This window comes from Phalacrocorax aristotelis, chromosome 2 (assembly GCF_949628215.1).
Source record: "Phalacrocorax aristotelis chromosome 2, bGulAri2.1, whole genome shotgun sequence".
Taxonomy (NCBI): Eukaryota; Metazoa; Chordata; class Aves; order Suliformes; family Phalacrocoracidae; genus Phalacrocorax; species Phalacrocorax aristotelis.
Window position 1 is genome coordinate 147,502,909 of NC_134277.1, and position 23,057 is coordinate 147,525,965.

The 23,057-nt window shown below is 43.5% G+C and overlaps 1 protein-coding gene across 7 annotated transcripts in view; it reads left to right on the forward strand.

The window, feature by feature from the left end:
• The window catches only part of OXR1 (oxidation resistance 1), a 296,193-nt gene that overhangs the window by 191,366 nt on the left and 81,770 nt on the right, over positions 1 to 23,057 (forward strand). For 2 of the 7 annotated variants that reach the window (XM_075085600.1, XM_075085604.1), the window contains exon 1: positions 18,777 to 19,065. The exons of 4 other annotated variants lie outside the window; for them this stretch is intronic. In XM_075085600.1, coding sequence (XP_074941701.1) covers positions 18,912 to 19,065 — 154 coding nt within the window. In that variant the 5' untranslated portion in view covers positions 18,777 to 18,911. Of the gene's footprint in view, positions 1 to 18,776; positions 19,066 to 23,057 lie in introns of those variants that run through there. One more of the 7 variants, XM_075085601.1, reaches the window with a different exon arrangement.

Here is a 23,057-nt window from a genome sequence, read left to right on the forward strand (position 1 = left end):
CCAAACAAACAGAAAAGCATTTAAGCAGTGAAAACACTGCTGTGGATATCAAACATGTGTAATAAATTGTGTTTCCAGCACAGAATATTGTCTAGACTAACCACTCCCTGGTGCTGGTTTGTTCACTGAGACACCATTGTCCTGACCCAGACCTTTTAACAAAATGGAAAGACAAATTCCACATCCAGACCATTTGGTCATAGTGTGTCATGGGTAGCACTTAGTTATGGTGAACACAGATCATTACACTGCTCCTGAAATCCTTATTTATATAACCACTAAAGGCTTCCTCCCCTCTGCTATTTCATTCAGTAAAAATCTGTTCTATGCATCTGCCAAACCACGCATCCAGGGCCCTGCAGCACTTGCAAGCTTGTTTTGCAGGCTTACGTGCAGTCCATGGAGGAGGGGTGGGGAATGTTTATGGTACCGGCAAGTAAGTCCTTGTGTCATCCAGTCTGAATAACCTTGGAAAGTGATTGCTATAGCTTCTGCTCCCTGACGTCATCACGCCTATTAAAAGTAATGTTAAATATTAAGTCTGTTGAGAAATAGTGAATTATAACGTGCTGTCTACAAGTTGTAATTGACCTCAACATTTTTGATCACATAAGTGAACACTGCATACATAAAAAGCATATAAAGCATACTTTCTAAAATGAGATTTTTTGCTCTCTTGTTTTGTACCTGCTGGCTTCAAAATGCAAAGGCAAAACGCTAGTCTTCCCAGCATTAAGGAATGGCCAACAGTATTCCATGTAAAACTTAATATACTTCGCATTTGCAAGAATATTGTTTTTTCTGTGACTTATAAAACAAAATACATCTGATACTAAAAGAACAATAGCTTGAAATAAAGACAATGCCAGAAGTGGTGCTGAGTTTGATGTCCTTATGCAGAGAATGTTGAATAAAAACTGCATAGTAAAAATCCTGGAAACTTCACAGAATCACAGAATGGCAGGGGCTGGAAGGGACCGCTGGAGACCATCTTGTCCAACCCCCCTGCTTGAGCAGGCACACCCAGAGCAGGGGGCACAGGACCGTGTCCAGGCAGGTTTTGAATGTCTCCAGGGAAGGAGACTCCACAGCCTCCCTGGGCAGCCTGTTCCACTGCTCTGGCACCCGCACAGGAAAGGAGTTTTTTCTCATGTTTAGGTGGAACTTCCTGTGTTCCAACATGTGCCCATTGCCCCTTGCCCTGTCATTGGGCACCACTGAAAAGAGTCCAGACCCATCCTCTTGACACCCACCCTTTAGGTATTTATAGGTATTGATGAAACCCCCCCTCAGTCTTCTCTTCTCCAGGCTGAACAAACCCAGGTCTCTCAGCCTTTCCTCATAAGGGAGATGCTCCAGTCCCCTGATCATCTTGGTAGCTCTCTGCTGGACTCTCCTCAATAGTTCCCTGTCCTTCTTGAACTGGACATGGTACTCCAAATGCGGTCTCACTAGGGCTGCGTAGAGGGGGAGGATAACCTCTCTCGATTTTCATGGTGCTGAGGCTAAAAGAATTTTTTAGAGGAGCATACCTCAGTTTAAGAACTGCTTATTACATATAAATTGAAAATGTGCATCATATGAAAACAAGTGGTGCACTTAAATAAAATTATAGATATATTTAATAAGGCTTCTGACGGTTGAATTTCATAAAAACAGAGAAAATACAATTCCCTTAAATACAAAGTCAAGCAGTCATATAAGGAAGTATACACAAAAAAAAAAAATCATGTAGAATATTCTTAATCGAGGGGACATAGGAAGCATGAAGGATACTAAGAATTAAAAATATTTGTAGGTGAGTGGATGTTATGCATCTACTAAATTGCACCTTCAATGTCTGTATTCATCTCTGAAGCAAAATAACTTCAAGAGAACGGATTTCAACATCAGGAAGCCAGGATGACTTGTTTGCAGGAATCTGTTTAGATTATGAATTTTTTGGGCCAGGAATTCTATATATGTGTATTTTAAAGAGCTGAGTACAATCTCAGTGCCAAACAAATCCGAATTCTCTGCCTTCCTTCACTTTTCCTAGAAGCGTTGAAAACAAAAGTCAGAATAATGATGGTATTTATTAAAATAATTTATTCATTCTCATAATTCAATATTTGATTCCTGTGGTCTCCCATAGGATCTGCAAGGGCTAGTTCGGTGCTGTCACTCCAGCAGCACTGCGCTGCTGGGCTATCAGAAAGATGCTCTAAAGAAAGGGCTGACATTCTCCACGTTATCCCATACTGTCCCATCAGCAACAAGTGTGTCACGAGAGAAAATGTAGTAGCAGTAAGAGAAGTAACGTAAAATGTAGCCTTCTGCCAGATCATACAGCTGGTAGTTGAACCAAACTGATAGAAAGTAAACCACAGTTCCTCAGCAGTTTCTCAAAGTGCTGAGCAATGAGAACACCTAAGTGTTGGCAGCTTAAGCCACAACTAATCATAGCTGTTTGGCTCGGTTCTCAGATTTCTCTCCGTTTGGGCATGGAACACAATTTTTGGGGAAAAAAAGTGTGGTTATGCTCATAGTCTCTGTGCCTGGCCAAAGAAAGCAAAGCAACTGCTCCTAGTGCTTTGTGCTGTGCGTCAACAGTAGGAATGTCTTCCCTCTGACTGTAATTTAAAATTTTTTTAGCTCAATCTTGTACATTTTGCAAGTAGGAATTTTGTAGACTATTAGAGTACTGACTGAGGCAGTTGTAAGACTTTGGCAAACCTTGGGTATTGCTCCTTCTGCCTTCTGGTAAAGTGTCATATCCTGTTTGGTAAGTCATACATGAGTAGAACATTTACTTGATGATAGACTGTTTGCAGGTTCAATTTTGAAAAAGATGAAATATTCATCTTTTATATACTGGGCTACAGACTTTTCTCAGTAACATGCTCTTCTGTAGGCCACTTAATCTCTCAGTTGTAATAGTTCTTCTGTTCCTGACAATAACTTTGCATGACAGTAAAATGTTATTTTGGATGACAAAAAAATTAAAATATGATCTCGCATCCTAAAATCCCTGAATTCTGAAGACTCACTGTAATTTTTGACAACCAAAGAATCACTTATCTTATGTCTGCACGTGGAGGAACTGCACTGTGATACTCCTGTGCCAACTATTTGTATTACAGAGTGTGAAGCAGCATCTGTGGAGTCCGGGCGTGGGCAGGCTCCTCTCCCTGCCTGCCAGCAAGCTTGGCAGCGCAGCTGTGCCAGCACGGAGGGATATTTGTTGTGCTAAATCTAAAGCTGCTGTAGGATACATTCTCTGCCCTTTCAGAGTCAGTTTGCTTCTCAGGCCAGTCTACAGCCACTGTAACATACCCAGGATGTATGGGAAAATCTGGTCATTGTCCTGTAGTTCCTTTTTTCCACATTTGCTTTCCTTTGTAGAGCACAACTTCAGAGCCCTTAATGCTTAGACGTTTGAGAATTTCCTGACAGTCCATTTGGATTCTCCTCCGTACAGGTTCCTGACTTTGCTACTCCATACACTTTATGACTCCTCTTTAAACAAAGTTATCAACACTGGCAGTTGGTGAGATTTCCAGTTTTCTGGATAAGGCAACTGAGTTGGAGAAGCCACACCAACTTCTGTTCACTTCAGCAGATTAAAACAGGGAGAAAAACGAAGGCAAAGTAATGGCTTTCCTCCCTTTGTGCTTCAAGATCTGTAGCAATTGAGGTGTCCCATATCTCTGAGCCCCTAGACCTGTTCTTCTGAGCCTCCTCAGTCTGTAGAAGTCACCCCCTTCACACTGCAAAGGATCCAAGGAAAGACCTTTGGGAGGAGTTCTTGTGGTTCCAGAGCGAGGGGACTGGGGCAGTGTCATGGCAAGTCCCGACATCAGAATGGCTGGCGGGATGAGGTAAAAGTAATGTTTTGCTCACGTGCAGCTTAGTGTCTTATTTCCCACAGTGGCCAGCAGCAGGTGGCAATTAGGGAAAGAATACAGAAGAGGGCAAGTATGGGAAGATGCTTTGCTGGTGTTTCCTCTGAGTTTGGGCTGTCTGTGGCATAGGGACTTCCAGAAACCACAGGTTGTATCTGCATTCTTGTGCTTAATGGGTCTTGATGGACTTTCTATGGATTTTTCTAATTACCATTCATAATTTTGGCATACACAACATCCTGTGGTAATGAAGTCTGTGATTCAGCTATGTTGTGTAACAAAATGTTTATTTTTCTTTAAATCTCATCAGTAATTTCATTAGGTGCCCCTACTTCTCTTATCATGAGAAACAGTTAATAGTTTTACTCTGATCTATTTTCTACTTACCTACATTGTATTTTTTTCTCTGCCTTCCTAGAGAGAAGCACCTTGACACCATTGTTGCTCACCTCAGTACATTTTCTGGGTACATTGCATCTTTTTTGAGATGGGGGACCAGCAGTTACATTCTATATTCATTAGGAGAATTTAAAGAGTACTGTAACCATATTTTTCTAATAATTCATATTTATTTTGCCTTTCAGATGTCTGTTGACTGACATTTTCATGTATCTCTTTACCGGATAGTAATAGCTCATTAAAAGCTCATCATTATGTGTATGTATAAACATAGTTGTGCAGTTGGAGGAAGGCTTCTCTTTGCTCTGCATTTATCAAAATTTCACGTGCCATTTTGTTTATGATCTGTATTATGAAATAATTTTTAACTTTTTTTGGTAGATTTGACTTTCCCACCTAATTTTGTATCATCAGCAAACTCCATCACCTTCTTGTTCTCTCCTCTTAGCCTAATAATCCAGCAAGTTGAAAAGCATGGATCTCTGTTGGGCTGCACCGATAATCTTTCTTCCTCTGTTGTGAAATCTGACCTCTTGCTTACTGTACTTTAAAGGATATTAAATGACGAGCCCTCTCATGCTACAACAGCTTTGTTTCCTTGGTCGGGGACTTTGTAAAAAGCTTTCTGAAAATATAAGTACACTGTTATCAGCTGATTATTCTTATCCACATGCTTATTGACTCCAAAGAAAAACTATAGATTTACAAACCAAGACTTAAAAATTTTATTGATACTTTCCTATTTTACTTCTCCAGATGTCTTCTAATTCTATTATTAGAACTGAATTTCTTCACAAAGTCTTGAGTAACACCAGAGGTCCTTTACTACCACAGAGTCTATCAAAGCTTTCTGTGCAAAAAAAAGGAAAGTTACTGGGGATCTAAAACAAGTCTAAAATATTAATGTTTGGGGTTTTTTTTTTTCAGAATTGCTTTCAGGCTTCTAATAAAGATGATATTTAATTACAGCCATTAAGAATCTGTCAGCACTACTGAACTTCGAAATGAACAGCTGTAATTTTGGCGCATGAAGAGGCAGATGAGAAAGACCACAACAGCATATGTAATACTCTAGAGTTAAGAACTGTGTCTTTATAATCAGCCAGTATTATGGTGGGTTACGAATAAAAATCAAGCAATTGCATTTTATGCAGTGAGACTTACTTATATGGCCCTGGTTTCCTGCAACAGCACCAACATCTCAGCACACTACCCTTTTTCTGCACCAGTGCATCATGCACCCAGCCCAGCTGATTAGCTGGACTAATCATTCAGACTTCTGGAACAAAAATGAGACGGTTGCACTACGCTACCGTTAGGGTACTGTGCTACTAGAAAGCACACCCTTCTTCAGTTACCTTGAGCTATGAGCAGTACCCAGTGCAGGACTTCAACATCAGATTAGCAGGAACTTGAGAGGACAGTTCCATCATTGTTCAAATATCTGAATTTTTCCTTTTGTATTTCATAAGAAAACAGATCAAGGCTAGACAATAGTTTTGTAGCATTTCTATTCTCAGCACCACCTTTCCATTCACTGAGGTTTGTTGGTCTTACTACGGTTCATGGCTAAACCAGTATGCTTTATATATTTCCAGCCTGGAACTAGTATAATCTGTCAACATTAGGACCCATAGTTGGGAGAAATAAGCTTTTGACTTCTGCAGAACACAGCAACCTGTTTCCTTGGTGAGAAGCATGTCACATGTCACACTTAACCACTGTCAGCCAAATCACTTACCAATTCCAAGTCTTGATCCTGAGGCACTGGGGTAAAAAACCTTGACAGATAACCATTATTTACCTATCAAAACAATTGTGTTTCTTTGGGATTGTGTACACAATAGAAGTACACAGTATTTCATCCTCAGATGAAATACAAGGAAGACAGTGAGATATCCCATTAGGCATTCTGAATGAAGCCTACAGAAGAGCCCATCTAAACAAATAGAAAGAAATTAATCAGAGGCAAATAAGATCTGTAAAGCTGTGTATGTGCATAGCTTCTCAATGGTGTATAGAGCATTGCAGCTAAACGCGGCTGAATGCAAGAGAGACAACATCCTGCAAATCATTTCTGGGGAAAACTGACAGTAATCAAAGACAAGATACTAAAAGGTGAGAGAGAGGTGAGAGTTAATCTGCAAAATCTTAGGGGGAAAACTGATGTGTATAGGATACAGTTTCTTAATTTAGAGATAATACAGTAATGGGCAGCATTCAAATGATTTAGCTAGCGAGAAGCAACGTATTTTATTTTTGAGGATAAACTGTAGTAATTATCCCCAAAAGGACAGAGTGAGTAACCATCCACAGGTTTTCTACATGATATTATGGGAGCAAATGAATCAGGCATATGCTTGTGATGTGGAGCCAGTGGGGGAGGGAAGGAGAGAGAGACCAGATGTTCCGTAAGAAGCATGATTTAACAAGAAAGAAAAAGCAGAACTTCCTCCTAATAAGATCAACATACTCCTTCTTGGTTTTCATTCTAGAGAAAATTTAAGGAATGTCGTGCACAGATTTAGATGGCTCAAGAAAAGGTATGTACAAAAGGCTTCCATACACTTACTGTACTTAAGGAAAACAAACAGAAGAACAGGTAGCAAAGAATGGAACAGAATTCACTCTTTTTTAACTAATCCTTAATCCTAGAATGCACTGCCTAAGCAGGAGCAAGTAAAATAGAAAATCAGTAATTCTTATTCCAAGAATAAAATTGCAACCAGAATGACCAGCTGTTGCCATTAGCCTTATTCTGGCTCCTGATAAATTCTGATGATATTTTTAATACATTTATCTAACAAAAATCACTGTACTTCAGCTGGCATTCCTACTTATAACTGGCATTCTGTGGCTGCTCATCAGCTGTCCTTAAGTCTGCTTTTCCCAGGTGTCTGAGAAGAATCATTTTGTTCAGATCCATTAAGAGGATCCTTGTACCTTAGATAGCTTCATGTCTAAAGGTTGCATCTATAACCTATAACTAAAAGCAATGGTGTTTTCTGAATTGGAAACTGATCTGGTGCCAACTGAATATACTGGAAGTGACAAGCAGTCAATTTTGTCTTTTAACAGAAAGTGTTCATTATATAGTTACTTCAGTGATTATTAAGGCAAGCTTTCCCCCCAAGACAGGACTATGGCTTTATAAAGTAGGTGGATCTTGCTGTAAATACAAGGAATCCAGCTGGTCATGAGGTAGCAAGATACTGATCACAAAGCAGACATTTTTTGTGTTAACGATATGAATCAATGCTTTGATTTGAAATCTCAGTTGTGTTATGGTTGCTTAGTCTTCAGAAGCAGCGTACAACAGAATTGAACTTTAACAACTGTGTCCTACCAGAGGGACATCCTATTTTATTATGAACCAATCTGGCAATGTAAAAAGCTCTATTGTGAATTGGGATCTGGTTCTATTGTTATCTAAGAAAGTACCAGCAACCTCCTTACAGGGATACAGTACATCAACGTGATAAGCATTTATTGAGTGTGAAGGAAAGAACAGTTACAGTTATACTGCAAAAATTAAAAAAAAAAAAAAAGATTAAGTCAAGACTTTTTGTCTAAGATTCAAATACTTGATGAATAATCAATTTTCTGATCACATTTTGTAAGCAAGTATTTATCATTTGCATAATTTATGCCTCAGTGGAGGATGGGATTAGCTAGTAAATACTACAGAGTCATCAATTATACTGTCAGTGCTTTCCGCATTCAGTTTCAAAACACATGATGAAAGAACAAAATGTCAATGAGATGATGACATGAAGTCAGGGAGACATCTGTGCCTACTGCAAATGAACTTTGTTCAGCTGGTGTTATATCTAGTGAGCATCCTTAAACTGCATGGGTGTCTGTATATGCATGCACATGCATGCATACCCCTCAGGGTCCAAATTAATTTTCATTAAATTCCCTGAACAGAACAGAATGTTCTGTTTATAATAAGCCACTGTTGACCAAATAAGTATGAACTGAAGACATGGAGGTCATTTCATGTTTATTTTATGAGGTGGTCTTTGTAGAGAGCTGTGTAATCACAGTTGAAACTGAAGTTCTGCCATAAACATGGAAAAGTCCCAGTATGACATGCATTTGTTCTCAAGTCCATATTTGAAAACTTCCACATTGGTATCTTTGATATTCTAACAAATACTGACATGATATGTTGTCGTAGAATGGACCATTTGAAGATCTAAGCACAAATATTGCACTTTGGGGAAATAAGAAAAATACAGATTTAGTTTTAGAATATAGATTTTTGTAATGCTAATTCTGCCACTGCTTTCTGGGAAAAACTTCTAGCATAAATGAGAGTTGGATGGTGACTATGTGATATAATTTTTCAGAGAAGATGGGTAACTGCAGGCAACAAAGGTGTTGTTTACCTGAATCTCTGAAAATTCAGACCATATGCAGCTGAAATTTGGTGCTTTCAAAAGTGTCAAAAAAATTGTGGCATGCTTTTGAAATCTGATCAAATTTTTTTGCAGGATGATATTAAGTGTATTTTATGAAGTAAAATACACTCACTCATTTTAAACCCACTTCTACTGAATTTCATGTGCTTGGTATGCATTTTGTAACTATGCTATTATCTCAGTACAGGACACTTGTGAATAGATTTAATTTTTTTTTTCTGTTTCGGTAATGTCCTAGATTTGATTGTACATTTTATTTGTACGGTGTTTCTATCTTTACTATCTAACTTAAATTATGGTATGAAGATTTTTGAAATCTAGCTAGAAAAGCAAAAACTGATTTCTCCTCAAAGGTGAAGAGGACTTGTTGGGCTGTCCTAAGTATAAACAGTCCAACTTGGATTACGTTAGATACCAGCCTAACAAAGAAAAACATAAGATTTATGTAACTGTATCAGAACAGACACAGCACAAACAGGTCAGATGTAGTAGTGGCATCTTGAAACTTTTTAGAATTGATAAAACAAAAACTAAAAACAGTGAATGTTACAGTACTTAAATATTATGGAATTTAATCTAAGGAGCAGTGCTTAGGACTGCATGTTTTGATGCTTAAATGCATTGCAGGGGGAGGCTGTGGTGCCCAAGGTCCAAATGTTCTCCTCAGCCTGGAGAAACCTAATGTCTAGTTGTGGTACCTTTATTTTATACCACTTCTACAAAAGGAAAGGAAAGATTTATTGAGCCAGATTTGAAGTACTAATACAGTAGGAGTTTGATTCAGTTTTCTACTGAGAAAATAACTCCCCTAAAAGAGATGCTGTCATAGCTTCCTGTCTTTTTCGGTGTTATTTCAAGGATTCTTAGATAACCTATACTTGAAGTATCCCAGTCCAGAACCAGGGACTGCCAAATTCCCTTGTTCCCCATGTGACATTTTCTGCTGAACAGTGAACAGCATCAATGGTCAAGGTGGAGACTGGCCCCGTTTCATTCTAATCTTACAGGAAGCTGCTTAGTAAAACCAGAATTATATCCCTACCCGCTGAAGTCTGAAGTTCCAGGTTTACCAGTTCTGAGGCTAGTATGCAGATAATAGCTTCCTTCTTGCCAAGTATCTAATCTGAAAAGAGGATGTGGTATTGTGAAACCCATATGGACAGGCACACCTAACCCACACTTTTCTGTAAAAACCCTGTTTTAAACACACCCATTTACTTAGTGTCACCTACTGGTTATCTCTTTGCAACTTTTCTCAAATTTATAGTGACACTGGTTTGGAATTATTTGGACCTTCTTAATCACAAAAACAGATTTGTGCAACTGTTTTTACTTCTGTGTACTTCCATACTTCATCGTTCAAATTAGTGGGTTCATAGAGAAATATGCCTGAGAATGTGGCAGTTCTGCGTGCCTCAGTTCTAGTCCCTCCTTTGTGGACTGTGTGTGCATTCTGCATTGTATTTAATTTTTACTGAAACAGCATTGGAAACAGATTGCAGTCTGGGTTTCTGTGTCTTAAGACTTTATCTTTTTCACTAAAAAACCCCAATTCCTGAATTATTTTACATTATTAAAAATAGGTTTCATTAAAAATTGAGAGGTTAGGCTTTTATGCATGTTCTAATTAAAATCCCTATTTTAGCCACTCATTATAGGTTTTGCAACCACATAAATGGTAGGGTCTTGACCAGACATGGTAATTTAGAATACTTAACAAAGGCATACAGCATCCTCATAGCATCACATGAGAGTCGGTGCCTCCAGAATGAGTAAGGAAGCTTAAATGAGGCATTTGGTTCAAACTGTCAAAATTACATGCTTGTGTATAGGTTGCGTACATACAAATGAACACTGACTGACTGCCAAATTACTGACATCAAGCTTTTCACCTTGGAAAGCATGTACAAACCTCGTTTCTCACAAAATAAAATAGGGGGTTTGTGTTAGTGCCTAGTGTATTTTTGCCTGCAGCTTGGGAGCACTGGAAATTTGGCAAGATGAATCGCAAGAGGCCCATATCCTGCACACCAGGCACGTGAACTGGCCAAGACCTAAGGAAGCTTGTGCAGCTTCCTTTTGGGAAAAGCACTTCCAAAGTTTCCAAACTGCTGGCGTTTTGCCTGGATTAGTTGCTGCAATTTGCACTTATTTTCACAAGGGACACCTGTCCCCAGAGAAATGATAGGTCACTACCACTTGCTGTGGGTTTACGTTTCTTTCTCCTTTGAAATACCTTTATACGTAATTCTATGTTCAGACCTTGGAAATAGTCTTTCCTCATTGTGTCCTTTTCTGTTTGACCAAAAATGATCCCTGTTCTCTCTTCCCTGCACTACCAGTCCTCCTAGGATGCAGCTCAAGCAGCTCTCTGCCTGCTCTGGTTTGGGACTTTGGGATACAGCTACAAGACCAGGTTGTGCCTTTATTTACAGCAACACATTAGCATAATGTGTTAGGAAGTGTTGCATCATAAATGCAGATGTATTGTCAGACATTTCTGTGGCTACTGAAGGTGTTTTTGTGTGTAGTATCGATATGAAGGCATCTCCACTTGAGCCACAGTTTCACTATCACTTCGAGCTAACGTACACTGGCACTGAAGACAGAGGCTGGCCTGCAACTTCCTCCCTCCTGCAGACAGAGGCTGGCCTGCAACTTCCTCCCTCCCTGTCCTCTCTTCCACCAACTTTACTATTCTGTTGCTTTGCAACTTGTGCTTCCACAGGTGTTTACACAAAACTCAACCATGTCTGGAGATCTAACTGGGGTTAATATTATCCCCACCAAAAAAAAAAAAAAGTTTCATTAGTTTTGACTAAACTAAAAGATACTTTTAAATGAAACAGCTTTAATGCCTTGTTCATTCACCTGCCAAATTCATGCTCATGCTCACACAGGTAGCAGGGGAACAGGCACAAGCAATTAAGAGCAGGTTGGACCAGCTCCTTCTTTTGGAGGGCATTTTAAGTGACTGTAGAGTTAGAGAGATATGCTTTCTGTGCTGATACCACAGGCCAGACAATAACCCTAGGAGAGCGCTTTGTTGTACATGCAGAGATCAAATACAAACTTATTCGCGCCCCACCCCCTAGCAAAATCCTGTTGTTTCTAGACATTGAGGACATAAAGGCAGTACGCTCAAGCTTCTGAAAAGCTATTCAGAATCAATCTAAGTGTTAAAAATTATTCTAAATATTGTAGAACATATCTATATTTGTTTTAGTTTCATGGCAAAAGAGACACACATTGCTTTTATAAGTAGGGTTTATATTGCTCCTACCAATTAAAAAGTTGAGGAATGCTGCAGATCTTGTCAGACAAAAATATGAGCTATCATCTTAAATCTCAGTACATTTGATTTTAAATATGACACAGGATTAAGCCTGGTCAGTTTTCAGACGGAAGATCTTTGTCAAAAATCTTGCTGCCTTAGGGGTTGCACAACTAAGTAGAAACAGCATCTTAAAGCTCATAATAGTGGATGTTTTTGTTGAAGATGCCTGCTGAAGTAGTATAGCTCTGTAACGTAAAGCAAAGGAAAAGAACAAGAGAGAGAGAGAGAAATGAAACCCAGGAGAAACAAGTGATGCAACTCCTCACTGCTTCCCGACTGACACCCTGCCAGTCCTCAAGCAGTGATCACTACCCCCGGCCAACTCCCCCCAGTTTATATATTGAGCATGACATCATATGGTGTGGGATATCCCTTTGGCCAGTTGGGGTCAGCTGTCCCGGCTGTGCCCCCTCCCAGCTTCTTGTGCACCTGGCAGAGCATGGGGAGCTGCAAAGTCCTTGACCAGTGTAAGTGCTACTTAGCAACAACTAAAACATCAGGGTGTGTCATACTTCAGCCCCAGTCAGCAACCAAGCCCCACACAGCCGCTCGCTCACTCCCCCTCAGTGGGATGGGGGAGAGAATTAGAAGAGTAGAAGTGAGAAAACTTGTGGGTTGAGATAAAGACAGTTTAATGCTTAATTTAATTACATAATTAAAGCAAAAGCCACACACACAAGCAAAGCAAAACAAGGAATTCATTCACTACTTCCCATCGGCAGGCAGGTATCCTTCTTGTACCGATGGGCCCAAAACTGCACACAGTACTTGAGGTGCGGCCTCACCAGTGCCGAGTACAGGGGCACGATCACCTCCCTGCTCCTGCTGGCCACACTATTCCTGATACAAGCCAGGATGCTGTTGGCCGCCTTGGCCACCTGGGCACACTGCTGGCTCACATTCAGCTGGCTGTCAAACACCCCCCTCAGGTCCTTTTCTGCTGGGCATCTCTCCAGCCACTCTTCCCCAAGCCTGTAGCGTTGCATGGGGCTGTTGTGACCAAAGGGCAGGACCTGGCACTTGGCCTTGTTAAACCTCATACAGCTGACCTTGGCCCATCAATCCAGCCTGTCCAGATCCCTCTGCAGAGCCTTCCTACCCTCGAGCAGATCAACGTTCCTGCCCAATTTGATGTTGTCTGCAAACTTACAGAGAGTGCACTTGATCCCCTCATCCAGATCATTGATAAAGATATTAAGACTGGACCCAACACTGAGCCCTGGGGAACCCCGCTCGTGACCAGCTGCCAACTGGATTTAGCTCAGTTCACCACAACTCCCTGGGCTCGGCCATCCAGCCAGTTTTTTACCCAGCAAAGAGTACAAATGTCCAAGCCATGAGCTGCCAGCTTCTCTAGGAGGATGCTGTGGCAGACAGTGTCAAAGGCTTTGCTAAATTCCAGGTAGACATCATCCGCAGCCTTCTCCTCATCCACTCGGTGGGTCACCCTGTCATAGAAGGAGATCAGGCTGGTCAGGCAGGACCTGCCTTTCATGAAGCCATGCTGGCTGGGCCTGATCCCCTGGTTGTCCTGCACATGCTTGGTGAGCGCGCTAAAGATGAACCGCTCCATAACCTTCCCCAGTACCGAGGTCAGGCTGACAGGCCTGTAGTTCCCCACATCCTCCTTCTGACCCTTTTTGTAGATGGGTGTCACATCAGCAAACCTCCAGTCGTTGGGGACCTCCCCTGTTAACCAGGACTGCTGATAAATGGTGGAGAGTGGCTTGGCAAGCTCCTCTACCAGCTTCCCCAGTCCTCTCGGGTGGATCCCATCCATACCCATAGACTTGTGAGTGTCCAGGTGGAGCAGCAGGTCATAAACTGCTTCCTCCTGGATTATGGGGGGTTTATTCCGCTTCCATCCCTCCTTGCAGTTCAGGGCACTGAATACCCTGGGGGTAACTGGCATTGTCAATACTGTTTTGCAGCACAAATCCAAAACATAGCCCCATACTAGGTACCACAAAGAAAATTAACTCTATCCCAGCCGAAACCCGCACATTCTCCACCCCTTATTCCATACCATTTGGCATCATGCCCAAATCCCACACTATCCAACACATCCTCATTAACACCACCCCCCCTTCCCAACCTTTGATATAATACACAGAAATAATTTCCTTAGTCTACGGACCAGCCCTGTAAAATGTCTTTAAAATGTCCACGTCTATCCACAAAATGTCCATTGAGTTCACTTAGTCCATGACTTTGGGCTCCATCTGCTATGGTGGTCACTCAGGACAGGAGAGGTGGTGTGTTGGGTGGAGTTACTGGGCACCAAAGCCAGCTCAGGTCGGGTCACTGCTGCACTTGCACTGCTGTTTGTAAGGCTCGTCCTCCATTGGTTCAGGTGATTCCTGCTATAGTAATTCATATAAGATGAAATTCAAATCACAGGTTACTACAATTTAAAGATAGAACGCTTAAAATCTCCACCCCTGGTCCCTTTGATTCAGGTTAAAGGTTTTAACATTGCAGTGAACTCCTCCCCTTGCTCCTAGCCTGGCTAGCAAAAAGGGGTTTCTGCTATGGTAATTCCCATAACATTTAACTCACATCCTGGGTTAGAACAATTTTAAAGGTTTTTCCATTACAATCTCCACCCCTGGTCGCTTTGGACCAGACCGTCGGGTTTAACATTGCAGTGAACTCCTCCCCTTGCCCCTTCTCTGGCTTGGACTTATCCACAGACTGCAGTCCCTTAGGGATGCACCTGCTCCAAGTGGAGCCTTACCCAGGAGCCACGGCCTCTCCAGGGGTGTACCTGCTACAGCATAGACTTATCCATAGCCGCAGTCGCTTTGAGGTGCACCTGTTCCAGCATGGCCTTCTGCATGGGCCACAATGCCTTCAGAGATACACCTGCTCCAGCATGGCCGTACCCATGGCTGCAGTCCCTCTAGAATTAAACCTGCTCTGTTGTGGTCTTTTCCATGGCCACACGCTTTGAGGTGCTCCAGCATGGCCTCATGCATAGCCGCTGGTGCTTCAGGGTGTACCTTCTGCAGTGTGGACTTATCCTTGGGCCACAATTCCCTCAGAGGTATACCTGCTGTGGCACAGACATAACAAAGGCCACAGATACTTTGAGATGTACCTGCTCTGGCATGGGCTTATCCATGGCCACAGATGCTTCAGGATGTCCTGCTCCCATGTGGACTCATCCACAGGTCACAGTCCCTTCAACTCGAGCTCACACTGGAGCTCTAGCTGTCCGGTGCAGTAGCACAGAAACAGCAGCGATGCCCTGACCATATGCCAGCCCAGGCGCCTGGCCATTGCTGTTATCAGAATGTTCCCAGGCACAGCAGAGAAAGGTGATAAGCAGTACAGCAACAGCGAAAGCAAAAAGCAGCCACTGACGAGCACTAGACTTTAACATACAGTGAGGCAAGGCAGCCCCATGGCAAGCACAGGAGCCTGCCGATTGATAGTTAAACAGCAACAACAGCTATAAATTCAATTTAGTGCATTCCAATCAAAACTGTTTTTATCTCAAACCCTCCAAGCCTCACGTTGGGCGCCAAAAATGACTGTCATGGTTTAGCCCCCGTCAGCAACCAAGCCCCACACAGCTGCTCACTCACTCCCCCTCCATGGGATGGGGGAGAGAATCAGAAGAGTAAAAGTGAGAAAACTTGTGGGTAGAGATAAAGACAGTTTAATGATTAATTTAATTTCATAATTAAAGCAAAAGCCATGCCCACAAGCAAAGCAAAACAAGGAATTCATTCACCCCTTCCCATGGGCAGGCAGGCGTTCAGCCATCGCCAGGAAAGCAGGGCTCCATCACGCGTAATGGTTACTTGGGAAGACAAACACCATCATTCCGAACGTCCCCCCCTTCCTTCTTCTTCCCCCAGCTCTATATGCTGAGCATGATGTCATACGGTGTGGGATATCCCTTGGGTCAGTTGGGGTCAGCTGTCCTGGCTGTGTCCCCTCCCAGCTTCTTGTGCACCCTGCAGAACATGGGAAGCTGAAAAAGTCCTTGGCTTGCGCAAGCACTGCTTAGCAACAACTAAAACATCTCCACATTATCAACACTATTTTCAGCACAAATTTAAAACGTAGCCCCATAATAGATACAATGAAGAAAATTAACTCTCTCCCAGCCGAAACCAGGACAGTGCATTTTCAACATTATTCCCATCCTAAATCCAAAACACAGCACTGTAACAGCTACTAGGAATAAAATGAACTCTATCCCAGCTGAAACCAGGACAGTATATTACCTCAATGCCTTGAAATTTTATCAGTAGTCAATGAGTATCACAGTTCTTAAAAAGAGTACTATTAGCTTTTATGATCACAGAAACCTAAATCTTGTTCTTATAGTTAAGACAGCTCAGCTGGAGAATTTGTTCTTCCTAAGCAAAAACATTGCTAAAAGGATGCTTTTGAGCATGGGCAATGATTTTCAATACTATGAAAATCACATTGCAGTAACAGGTGATCGTTTCATACTTCAGTTAGACTAGTTGTGAACAAAGCAGACAAAAGCAGCTAAAATGTAGCAAATTCATAGTTATCAAAATATTTACCTTGAGTACTTCATCAAAATGTTGGCTGAATCTGAATCAGTAGTCTCTATCACTGCAATATGATAAATGCTGCATGAAATGGGCTTGAAAAAAAATACCTATGTCAAACGACAGAGGAAACACATGCAATTAATACAGTAACGGAGGTGCGTGTGTGGCTAGAATACCGGCAGACAAGCCAGCTCAAAGGTTCAAAAGTGCTGACCACCACAGTTGTAAACTCGTGCCTGGTGTAAAGACGTGGGTAAATTTTGCCTAATAGAGAAGCAACAGGGGAAAAGACCAACCATAAAGTCTTCACAGCAGATACACTGTAATGAAATGAAAACTAATTACAATGTTTAGGGCAAGACAGATCTGGGAGGCAAAGGAGTTTACATACTAAACATCTAGCGGTACTTCGACCATTCAGTGACTCTGCAGTTCCTGATTTATTCCTTAGTCCTGGAACAGACAGATAACACACCCATTTCTACCGGCAAGTTTCAGGGGGAGGGAGAGCTAATTCCGCTGAAAATTTCTTGTTCTGTTTCAGTGAAAAGGTTTTATTTGAAAAAAGTCTTGAACATCATTATCTCCTGAGCAGGAACTGATTTAAGTAGTAGAAAGGTTGATTTGAGTGTACTGTTTACCCTCAGAAATCAGCACTCCAAAATGCTGACGTTAAACTCTGATTTAATTGAGCAGCTGCTACAAGTGAATAGGAGTTGAGATAGTTCAGCACTTTGTTCCTCTGTTCTGCATGTACACAATAGATTTGGCTCAACAAGAGCATTTCTTATTAAACAATGCTTTCATTTGCAGCTAGATGCAGCATATAATTGCGTCATGCTCTGATTAGAATATAAGCACATTAGCTTACAGTTCTGCGTTCTTAAGGTCTATGGCACAGGTAGGAAATATAATGATATGGCTGTTCTTCCAGCCTCAATACGTGCAGAATGTATCTCGGAGGGCAGATCTGAATCATGAGATTCAATGCCTGTGATATGTATTTCTCGGTTAAAATGTTGGACCATGTTCTAACTGGTTTTATTTCTTCAGACCTTAATAGTTCAAAGAATTGCAAGGGCAAAGAATGCGAGGTTACAAATGAGCACTGCAAATCAAATGTCTTTTTCAGAAAGAAGCATTAGTTCACCTAGAAAATTCTGCTGGAAGACTGAAGTGACATAGTCAGTTCGAAGGTTGAGTCAGGTACCGAAGTTGGCTAACACACAAAGGAGGACGAGGGGATATGGCTGGGCCAGCACAGCCAGGGTGGCAGCAGCCCAGGTGGCATTGAAGTCTGAGAACGTGAGGGATACAAAGCAAAAGAGCAAAACCACACGGCTAGTCTTGTTTTACAGTCACACTGGTAAAATATCTTAACATCCACACCTGCGAGAAGATTGAAGAGACTGCCTTGATTCATGGTGTTAATGATTCTTAGTAAAGGGAAGCAGAGATGTGAAGCTAGACGTTAACACAAAGCTTTGCAGCACATCACTGTAAAGCAATGAGCTTTCACAGATGTAACACAAAACATGAGAAGGAACTCCTTTCCTGTGCGGGTGCCAGAGCAGGGACACAGGCTGCCCAGGGAGGCTGTGGAGTCTCCTTCCCTGGGGACATTCAAAACCCGCCTGGACGCGTTCCTGTGCCCCCTGCTCTGGGTGTGCCTGCTCCTGCAGGGGGGTTGGACAAGATGATCTCCAGAGGTACCTTCCAACCCCTGCCATTCTGTGATTCTCTGATAACTAAAACCCCAAAGTGTAGAAAAGTTCATAAAGACGCACAGGCGGCCACGAGTCTGCTGAGGCTAAAGGGAAGGAGACCCGGGCGCCCGCCGCTCCAGCCCCTGCCCCTCATGACACCGCCCTCGGGGCCTGCACCCCTGAGAGCCCGCTCCGGCAGCGGGGAGGCGTTCGGGAGCCCCGCCACCCCCCTCCGCCACCCCCCTCCGCCGCCCTGCGGAGCAACAAGGGTCCCCCGAGAGCGGGGGCGCGGCTGCGGGAGGAGCGCCCCGGGCCTGCCCCGGCCCCGGTGTGTGTGCTGGGGGGGCTGCGAGGGGGTGGGACGGCCGCAGACCCCCGAGACGCCCGTGGCGGCGGCTGTCCCGGCCCGCTCCGGCCGCCGCCGCCCGCGGGTGGCGCCGCCCGCGCCCAGCGGCAGGCCGCGGCCCCTTTAAATGGAGGCGGGGCCGAGCCCCAAAGTTTGCCTAAGTTGTGGAGCGGGGCCGGCGGCCGCGCGGAGCTGCGCGTCCGGCCCGGCCATGGGCCCCCCCGGCCCCTAGAGCCCCCGGCCCGCGCCGCGCCACTCCCCCCGCCCCGCCGCCATGGACTACCTCACCACCTTCACCGGCAAGGGCGGCCGCCTCCTGCGCGGCACCGCCAGCCGCCTCTGGGGGGCCGTGCCCGGCGGCCTCCGCCAGGTCCGCTTCCAGGACAGCCGGAGTCGCGGGGCAGCGGGCCCCTCCGGGCCGCCGACAGGTACCACGGGGAAGGCGCCGGGGCGGGGGGTGGGGGCGGCCGGTCGGGGGCCTCCCGGGGCGCTGGGGTCTCTCACCCGCTCCGAGCCTTCCTGGCGGGGAGGGCAGGGGAGGGAGCTCCGGGGGAGCGGGAGCAGGAGGGGCAGAGGGCCCCCCCCCCCAGCGGGGAGCGGCCGCAGGCTCGACCAGCCCGGCCGTGGCGGGGGGTCCCGCGGCGGGCTGCGCCCCTCCCTCCGCCCCCGGGGCGGCTGCGAGCGGCGGCCTGGGGACGGGGCGGGGGGGGGGACCGGGACACGGACACGGCCTGCCCCGCCGGGCGCCGGCGCCAGCCCGCGCTGCGCCCCGAGGGTGCTGCGCCAGAGAGACAGGGCTCGTAACGAAAAAACCAACTTTGCTCGTGCTGCGCGTCTTCCCGATTTCAGTGGCAGTACTGCTGCGTTTATGCTCGTTATCTCCTCCCACACACGCGTTCCTGGTGCTTTTATTGACCAGGGCGAGGGAAAGCGACTGGGGATCTCCCTTGTGTGCAAGGTGCCTTCTGCCTCTCGTGTGCTCCTGAAGGACGGGCGGCAGCGCTTTGGAAGTAGGTTCGGTGGCGGTAGGGGCAGAGCAGTGGTCAAACAGTTCGGTCAGGAGACAGTAAGTGACTCTCTTAGTCCTGTGTCTGGCCGGGAGTAAGAGGGCTGCTTTTGTCACCCCCTTTCTTGGTAATGTCGTTGGGCTGTAAGTGTGGGTACTGTAACTTGCTCATCTGAAGTGAGTGCTCGGATTGCCAGGAAATACCATGAAAGCTGGAGGGGCGGACAGTGAACGTACCCAGGCACTGCGTGCGGAACAGGAGGGGGCAATAAGGCCTCTAGGGAAGTAATGCTGTTGACTGGAGACTAAAAACAAACCACGACATAACTAGTAAAAGCAGTAGGGTCTAAAGACTGCTCGGAAAGAAAAAGACATATGATATAAAGGTACCTGTGTCAAAATGCTTTCTAAAAATCTGAAGAGCAGTGTACAATGAATAGTAAATCATATCCTTTTTTTTTCCTGTTTCAAGAAGCTCTGTGCGAAGTGGATGATTGCATGTTTGCCTGTAGGTAGGGTTGAAGTCAAATCTCTAGACTGAAAGTTAATGTTAAAGACCACAAAGTTTCTTTGTTACTTTAGATTATTTTTGAAGAGTAACATAGTTGTTTTTATCAAGAGAAATAAGACCTGGTACTTAGTGTAGTAGGCAAGGCAATAGGAATGTCCGTGCAGTCTGTCGGATGTCGATAATGTTGTCTTGTCTGTCATGGATCACACTTCTTACACAGAAATGGTAATAGGTAACCAGCTATATTTACAGTGCTGCTCTTCCTTTCTTTATTCTGTGTCCCTTTCCCCCCCATGCATACAGGGAGAGAAAGAGACAGCAACTTGTGTTTCAGCAGTGATATGAACTACCTTGAACAAGGGCTCTACAAACTGTTAAAGGCTTGTTGATGAAGACTACTTACGCTCTTTTGCAGAAGCAAACCTGCAGTAAAACTTTTCAGCATCTTCTCAGCTTTCTGGCCACGTGTACAGCTGTTAGTCTAAAGAGACTCCTGTGATATGTGATTTCCTGGAGGGAGAAGCTCTCTATGACTATTATTCCCCCCTTGCTCTGGGACAAAACATTAACTTAGATTGCAGTATAATGTTTTGGGTTTTCCCTAGCTTTGAGCAGGAAGTGTAGTTCCTCAGATACTTTAATAATGTAATAATTACATTTGCGTTAATGAAAAATGGCTGCAGTTCTGGAATGCAGGGTGGATTTCTGTGTCTATAGAATTTGATGTGCCTTTTTGACAGAACCATACTTTGAGTTTTTCCCTAACCTAGGCAAAGTACATTGTGCCAGGAAATTCTCCTTCATGGGGTTTCTGTCAGTTATGGGCAGAAACAAATTCTCGTGACTGTAGAATTATTCTTCTGGCAAGCATTTTGCTGGCTTTCACAAACTACCTGTGCCCTGGTAATAGGTGCTGTGGAAGCTGTAGCAATAATTACAATAGTTCAGTTGAAATCCAGCCTATCTATTAATTAAAGATGGGTCCCCTGACGTTAACTTAAACCTTAATGGCAAATTCTAACTACTCCAAATGTTCAGTCTCTATATGCGATGTTCTGGATCTAGGCCTACCTATAACTCTAGCTTTTTTCCCCACTTAGGACTTTGCAAAGGATCTTTTCAGTGTTCTTTTTTTTCTTTGCATGGTTCAGCTGTGATTAAGCACTACTTTTAAAAAGAATAGTTCTTCATAAACATATGTAACATAATGTATGTTTTCACATTTCTGAAACAAAAAAACAACACTTTTTATTCTTAATTTCACTTCTACAATAAAGTATCTCAAATTTATTCATGTAATATTAGTTGATTTATGTTTACTGATTTCTTGCTAGTATTTCTAAACAGTCGAAGAGCTCTTCTGTGAGGTTTCCAAGTTCAGGGAGGCAAGCCTGTTCAAATGCTGTGCCTTAAATCACTGTTCTGAGCCTGTGTACTTCTTTCGGTACATGCAGAAGAGTTTATAGTATTTCTTACTAGGGAGAAAGGAGGCACTGGGAGACTGAGTAGTGCCATAGGAGGCTGTAAACCTGTTTAACCAGTTTACATTGTTTGTGTCAGCAGCCAAGTCAGTGAAATAACTTTAGAAAGGTATTTTGTCTTTTAATGATTGTGATGGAGGATAAAAGTTTGAGGAGAACCAGAAATTCTAGAGGAAGCATCTGGCTTTAGTAAAGGCATTACCATTAATTTCAGAGTGTAAAATCCATTTAAAAAAAAAAGGCCCATGGGGGCTTTGAAATGTTGCTTCTAAAGCTAATCTATTGATAATTTTTAGAAAGAGCTAGAATGTATGTATGTATTCAAGGCCTGGATTTACCTAGAAACTTTAGCTAGAACAGAACATAAGCTTTCTTGTTTATCGGTATATATTGTAGGTGTTAGCATGTTGAAGTTGCATGCATTTTTATTTGCCTTAAGATGCAACTGAAGGCTTCAGGAATGTGTGGTTAAGGATCATCTTTAGTGTAGAATTGACTTGAACATTGAGTTTAATTTGAGCCTCATCTATATAAACCTCTTTCTTAAATGAGCCAACATCATGTCTCATAGTTTAATATGCTGTTTGCGTTGTCTGCTGTGTAAAGGGGAGTGTGGCTGACAGTGAGGGACATGGTTTTGTTTCTTTTCTTGACGCTGGTGAGGCTGTACTTCGAATATGCTCTTTGATTTGGTGCGCCACTGTTGAAGAAGGCTGCTGATAAAATGTAGAGGGTCCAGACAGCGTGTTTAGGAGCATAGGGCATATGACTTGTGAGGAGGAGTTGAGAGCGCTGCATTTCAGTCTTGCAAAGAGGAGACCAAGGCAGCTTAGAGGCAATCTAATTGTGACCTACATTTACCTAAAGGGGCACAAGCTTCTCAGTGGTAAGAGATGATAAAGAAGGGGCAGCAGCCATAATTTTTAGCTTGGGATGTTCAAATTGGACAATAGAAAAAACTTTACAAGGAGACTGGTTCATCACTGGGACAGGTTACAGTTTTAAGCTGACCTAATTTGATGTTGACAATATTCCTGCTTCAGACTGGAGGCTGGAGTGGATGTACTCAAGAAGTTTCTTCCAGATAATATATTGGTTCTTTGAGGATGTACATCCATATCTGGAGTCTCTTGCTTCTTCCCTCCTAGACATTTTCACCTCACTTCTGTCTGCGGTCACTTCATGGAGGGAGAAGATACACCACACAGGCAGTCTTGACATCCTGCAGTATGTGTCTCATTAAGTACAGAAGTTTAAATTAAAATCAGTCATTCAGAACTCCTTGCTCAGAGAATCATCTTAACCAGTCTGTCAGGGAAATTGTTCTAGCTGCCTTCTATTAAAAGATTTTTTTGTTGTTGTTTTTTCCCTCAGGCTCAACTTGATTGTTCAGTTCTGAACAATGTGGCCTGTGGGTTTATT